General features: G+C 40.6%; 2 protein-coding genes across 3 annotated transcripts in view; one reads left to right on the top strand and one right to left on the bottom strand.

Annotated features, from left to right (window-relative positions):
* The window catches only part of ccdc191 (coiled-coil domain containing 191), a 14589-nt gene extending 11166 nt beyond the window's left edge, over positions 1 to 3423 (bottom strand). The window contains exons 1-6 of the mRNA XM_032504443.1: positions 3094 to 3423; positions 2460 to 2498; positions 2096 to 2231; positions 1824 to 1976; positions 842 to 1020; positions 477 to 700 (exon numbers count right to left, since the gene is read on the bottom strand). Coding sequence (XP_032360334.1) covers positions 477 to 700; positions 842 to 1020; positions 1824 to 1976; positions 2096 to 2231; positions 2460 to 2498; positions 3094 to 3168 — 806 coding nt within the window. The 5' untranslated portion in view covers positions 3169 to 3423. The remainder of the gene's footprint in view (positions 1 to 476; positions 701 to 841; positions 1021 to 1823; positions 1977 to 2095; positions 2232 to 2459; positions 2499 to 3093) is intronic.
* A 238-nt stretch (positions 3424 to 3661) lies between these two features.
* The window catches only part of qtrt2 (queuine tRNA-ribosyltransferase accessory subunit 2), a 14036-nt gene continuing 11373 nt past the window's right edge, over positions 3662 to 6324 (top strand). For both annotated transcript variants that reach the window (XM_032504481.1, XM_032504480.1), the window contains exons 1-3: positions 3662 to 4223; positions 4306 to 4361; positions 5948 to 6024. In XM_032504481.1, the coding sequence (XP_032360372.1) occupies positions 4006 to 4223; positions 4306 to 4361; positions 5948 to 6024 (351 nt within the window). In that variant the 5' untranslated portion in view covers positions 3662 to 4005. The remainder of the gene's footprint in view (positions 4224 to 4305; positions 4362 to 5947; positions 6025 to 6324) is intronic.

Here is a 6324-nt window from a genome sequence, read left to right as displayed (position 1 = left end):
GAGCATGCGTGACTCAAATCTGCACTGGACTTACATCGGGCAGTGACAGCTAGAACTGTTTAGAAGGGGACTATTCCTATAACTACGTTCCTGTAACTACCTGGTCGGAAAGCGGCTATTGTTATGTTTACATTTAGCTCAAAGCACCACTGTACAAGTACCGTATATCCAAAGGTCTCGTTTTTATTTCCGCATGGTGACAGCCATTGATCGCTTTTGGCTGGTACACACTTTTTAAGAGATTTCACAGCAGCATGAGCTTGTGTGCAATACCCTGCACAGGGACACTTCTGCAATACTCGTTTGGGTCAAGGAGCTGGCTTACTTCTCAAAAGGTTACCATTAATCCATTCAATCCACTATAGGAAGGAGGAAGAGGCAAGATCACGTACAACGCAATCAGACAGGAGTGGGTTATTTCAGATTTGGGCGATAAGCACTTCGGCACATGCTGGTGGTTGCTGTGGATACCATACCTCTGTCGAACCAGCTGTTCCAGGCTTCTCCTCTCCTCCATCTGACGTCGCAGTCTCACCATCTCCTGCTGCACCATCTCCTCCTGTCTGTGTCCCTGCTGCTTCTTCCATGTGTCCTCCACTCGCTCCCTCCTCTTTGCCTCCTCTATGGCACCCCGCCGGGCCTCCCTCTCTCTCTGTTGCCTCTGCCTTTCAGCCTCCTGCCGGGCCCTGTTCTCTCGCACCTTCAGTGGCAATCAGTAGCAATTAGTTTAAGTGAGAACACGAAATGTGTGCTCATCATTCTACTCACGGTGGCAGTTTCCCAACCCGCGGCATTCACACTTCTTATCTCGAGAAAACTGAGATTCACTTTGGTCACGCACCTGTAGGTGTCGTGCTTCCATGGTAACAGTCGGATCTCTGAACTTCTTCCTTGTTTGTCCAACATCCATCGCCAGTTCCTCGATCGCTCCAGAGTCCAACACCTCTTGCTCCATCAGGTCCTGTAGGAAGCTGTTAACAGCACTGTGCTCTTCTTCCTCGGCCAGGCAGTTGTACAGATCTTTGCACAAGTGAGTGTGAAAAAGAAGTATTATAACTGAGTTTTTAAAAAGACTTTACCAGTGATTTTATGTTTTATACCATTAACATTTGTCCTGTGAATTATTGCTGAGAGATTTGCAAAGCCTACATTTTCAGATTGATTTGTTGCCCTTTTTAGTTCATTTCCCCATGATGTGAAACTCAAAACACTTGCTTGAGATAATCTTTTACAGAAAGCATTTAGTCATTATTTGACTCTATTATAGTGAAGTTAATAGTATTGTTATCAAAACTCAAGGAAACTCCTACATCTAAGATGTGGAAGTCACTTGTTGAAAACCATTGCATTCAGTTATGTTGTAGGAATATGAAACCTAAAATACCAAAGGACAGGACATTGTTAAAGCAAATTAAAATTTGGTAGCTCTTGGTTTTAGAACATTGCCGTTTGGTATTTAACTCTGAATTCTTAAAATTCAGACCGTGAATGCACAACAATGAAGAAAAACAAAACAAAACAAAAAAACTACACTATGATAACTCAACTTTGACCAAAAAAGAAGGTTTATAAAATGCTCACTGTGATCAATTTCTAATCTCAAGCAAGTTCAACGTCTCTGCAGTGAAATAAATTCAAATCAGTGAGTTGGAGTTAAGATTACATGATAATGACTAAATATTCCTTTGTGATGAACTAGTCCTTTGAAGGTGTTCTGCTCCAATCTTTGACATATTTAACTATAAACCCTAGCTTTAACTGGTCTTGATTAATTCAAATAAGGTCAGTTGGATAGGTTAAATAGTTTTTGTCACGCTTTGTACCATCAAAGTTGCTGAAGTTTAGGGCGGCAGGCTGAGAAATAGCCAGTGCAGCAGAGCTTCTCCTCTCACTGGAGCACACCAAGTCATCTTCCTCCTCCACCTCCAGTTCCAGCCGCAACTTACTGTTCAGCCAATCACCAAGAAGAGCCTGAGCTGTGACAAGCAATCACCCAAATATCATTGTTCAGTTTGCAGCTGCTGCGCAGGATCAACTCTGTTATATAGGTAACACTTCTCTAGAGACCTCTATTATTTTTTATAGGCTGACCTACCTTCACTGTAAGCATCATCATGATCTCTTATCTGCTCAGTGCTTTGCAATGGTACAGCTAGGCTGTTGGTCCCTAAATGAGGTTTCTTGTTGGAGAAGACTTCCGATACAGCAAACTCGGAAGCCACCTCCACGCGCTAAATTAAAAAAAATAGAAGAACTATTGATTGTTTTCACTATCAATTAATGTAATGATTATTAAATTACTTAGTTAGTGTCCATCAGTCAAATCAGTGTCATATTCAAATAGCTTGTTTTCCCACTAACAGTCAAACAAAACCCAAAAGAATACATTGCAATGATACAAAAATGCATCATGAAAATACACATGCACACCGCTGCACTTGCAAATAAGTTCTTCTCACCTTCCTCCACTGATCAATGTCCCAATTCTTCACATGCATCTGTTATTTGAAGAAAAAAATAATAATTTAAAATGTAAGCTGAAAGTGTTTTGCAAAAGAGACCGATAGGGCCCATGAAAATGCCCAGCCAAGCTCACAGAGACAGACACCTTGAACTGTGGGCTGAGCCAATGCCTAATGTCTGCTGATTATTTCACAGGAAAGCTTAGCCGCTGCCTTATATCAGCATATTGCTTACTAAATTTTTTCACAGACATCTAAAAGTCGGTGCTTTACCAGCAGCGATCCAGCTATCTCTGTCTCAGACAGTGGACATATGAGACAGCAGGCATGTCAGTATCTAAGGTCCTCTGTGTGACATTTCTAAGCCATCCTCTGACATGACACTGATTCTGTGCTTCTTCTTCATTCATAAATCCAATAGGGCCCTTTTGTCCAATTATGTTATAGCTCCAGGGGATTTGATAAGCCTGGGCTAAAAAGTGAAAATAGTTGTAAAAAATATTTTATGTATGAGAAAGTGTTGAGGTGAGCTTGAATTTATTATCTAAAATAGGCAGCCACATTTTAATTCCTTTCCAACCAATTAGAATTGGAAGCCCATACCTCTCAATTTTACGAAGACAAAACTTACCTTGTCTGCAGTTTTACTCTTGTCGAACCTCTTCCACCTAAAGAGGTGAGGATTGTGACCTGGGAATGTCATCATCTGTTTAGTTATAGATCGCCGCTACTACAATATATGCCCCAACATGATTCCTCTTCTACCAACAGCTACAAAAGCCAACTATGTCACCGTTTCAACAAAAAGTGTTCAGAAGTTGTCTCAAAGAGCCTTCGCACATCGCAAGACCTGTACACGCAACTGCCGTCGATTTGATCACATATGATTCTGGGTAATGTAGTAAATGAACCATTTTTTTAGTCTAACGGTCGCGTCAACAAAGGATTTTAGGACTTCATTGTCCACTACACTTTGTTTGTGGTTTTTGGTAACCATAGCAACGCTGCTCACTTCTCTAAATGTGCCTAATTGGCTTTTAAAATGTAATAAATCGTAAAGATATAATTAAAGAAATCCAGTAACACTCCTTATTTGAAAGGTTGTATAAAGCACAATACAACAAATTGGTGTTGGCTATTTGCATAGGCTATTTGTAGAAGTGCCGTCGCGGCCGGTGATGACGACATATTTCGACGACTTGTAGTTCCTGTCAAGCAGTGAGTTCTGTAGGGAAGCGAAAGAAGAGATGCTCCTTGCTACTTACACTTTGTAACTCAAACCAGCACAATTGTGAATGCGTTGGTTTCCTTATCGTCTTTTAAGATCAGTAACGTTAAACACCTCAACTCACCGAACGCTTGAATACAGTCGTTAATAGGTGAGTGGTTAAGCTAGTTGACGTTAGCTACGTGGCCGCCTCACGTGTGTTTTGCTAACGTTAACGTGAGCTATCGGAGAGCTGTCATTGAAACCCGTTTTGGTTTGGGTACTGCACGTGAGTGTAGTTTAGTGAATCTTTTTAGAGAGAGTGCAGCTCCAGGTATGGCTGGCAGCAGGGTGAAGTTGGAGCTAACCCGTGTGGTTCAGGGAAGAAGCCGGCTGGGTGTACTGAAGGGGCTCGGCAGGACGGGACAGCACTCTCTGGAAGTCCCGGGGTGTCTGCTGCACACACACGTAGGCACAGTGCCCCACCTCACCCAGGACACACTGCACACCCTGAGCAACCTCCCCTCTGTCACTCAGGTTACCCTGTCCAATATGTAAGACACACACAAACACACACACGCAAGCAAGCACGCACGCACTCGCACACGCAAGGTCTAATTTTTTTCCTTTCTAAAGAGCAGAGCACCAGGAAGTGTTGGAGGAGTTTAAGGATGGATTCAGAAAGTTTGCAGGTATTTGGATTTATCACATTTGTATTCTTCCTTTCTCCTCCCTCAGTGGCACTTTAGTAATCAGGAGAAGAGCGAAGAAGATAAGTTGGGACATTCTAGCGGTGTGTTATCATTATAATAACACCCAATGTATTCAGAATTATTCTGTATTGTTAAAAGGTAATCCATCATCATATTTTTAACTAATTGAAAATAATGAAGTGTTGTATTGATATTAATGCAGTAGAACTTTATTTACAGCCAAATAATATGGACAAGTGATATTAATGTGCAGATCTGATACTCGATATACAGTAGGTCCAAACACTGGACCAGATCTTGTGTAGTAATGTATAGTAGCAGCATATATATTAAATTACATCAGTAGCTAGTCAGTGCTGAAATGCTATTTTAAGCAAAGTGTGTTCATACCAATAGTTTATTTCTTAATACTTTTATTATTATTGAATACTTTTTATTTAGAGATGTGAAGTTCCTTCTTGAGGTTGAAAACAACAGATGACAAAACCGTCTCACCATGTGGTTCATCCAGTAGCTGTTCTATTCCTTCAGTCTCAACTTTAACGTGAACAAGAAGTGTGTTAAGTGTTTGTGACAGCGTCAAAAACTCCACAACAGCTACTGAATTCTGAACATTTACAGATCTTTAACTAGGTCGTGAGTGTAAATATTTTTCTCAAATTGTCTTTTTCTCCACCCCTTTAATGGACCGGTGTGTATGTTTCTGCATACTTCTCTGCTGTGTTAAGACTCTTTTGGTCCTTTGTTGGAAGTAGCTTTGGTAATAATTCAAAACACATTTGTTCCACAATGTCAAAACAACAAGTTAAATCATCTCCATGTCAAAAGGTAGGAGGCTGTAGAGGAGCACAGGGACTTTGTTGAACTATTTTGAATTAATGTTGTTGCTGTTTTTCTTCACAGTTATTGTTAGTTAACCTTCTGCATTAGTCATATTTTAAATAGAAAACTCAGCCTGATACATGCATGATACACATATTTAGAAGAGCTTGGGGTGTATCAACATTATTTCCACTGGTTAGATTGGAAAAACTTGCTTCTGAACATATAGCATGCAAGTTCAGTATTTAAAAAAGCGGATTAGCTCCATGAGCCTGACCAAAAAGTGGTGCAGTTTTGAGTAATATCGATATAAATGCCCCAGAAGAGTGACCTCATTCAGCTTTGATGTACAACAGTAGCTGTAGTACTAAGCTCTACTCTGCCTCAAGCAACCAAATTTTAAATTAGAAATGTAATCACCTTTGCGTCGCTTGTTGTAAACTTTCAGGGGATTACTACTGTGTGCTGTCTCTGAAGTCCCAGAAGGGAAGAACAGTGATTGAATATTTAAAAATAATAACAGTATTTGCTGTTATCAAGCCTTTTGTTTTCTCACCTTCTGCTGCAGCTAGGTCTGCTGATAAGGCCACACCTCATTCCCGACCCGGAGTTGTCACATTAATAACATGCAGTAATGAATTGGCTCGCTTCGTCACCTTGTTTTGTGTGTCGCCTCTTTTGACTGTAACCCTTTGTCTGATTTCTTCCCTCCGTGATATGCATTGATTTTTTGTTTTGTGCAGGTCTTCATGATACTGTGTTGTACTGCTCGCTTCACGACCCCGCGACCCCCTGCCCAACAGGTTACACTACTAACAAGGTAAGATTAAGCTTCTGCTTAAAGGAATAGTTTCACATGTTGGGAAACCCGCTTATTCCTCCCATGCTGAGAGTTAGTTGTGAAGATTAATACCTCTCTGATATCTGTGCGGTAAATACAGCAGCGAAAATAAGTATTGAACTCGTCAACATTTTGCCCAGTAAATATATTTCCGATAGGGCTATTGGAATGAAATTTTCACCAGATGTCAGTAAAAACCTGTTGGAAAAATTACGATACTTACTTTTTCTAAAACGGTTTGCATAATAATACCATATTATACTGATCACTCTAAACAAG

The sequence above is a fragment of the Etheostoma spectabile genome, chromosome 22 (assembly GCF_008692095.1).
Source record: "Etheostoma spectabile isolate EspeVRDwgs_2016 chromosome 22, UIUC_Espe_1.0, whole genome shotgun sequence".
NCBI classification, from domain to species: Eukaryota; Metazoa; Chordata; class Actinopteri; order Perciformes; family Percidae; genus Etheostoma; species Etheostoma spectabile.
Note: the sequence above shows the minus strand (reverse complement) of the source record. Positions and strands in the feature narration are given on the sequence as shown.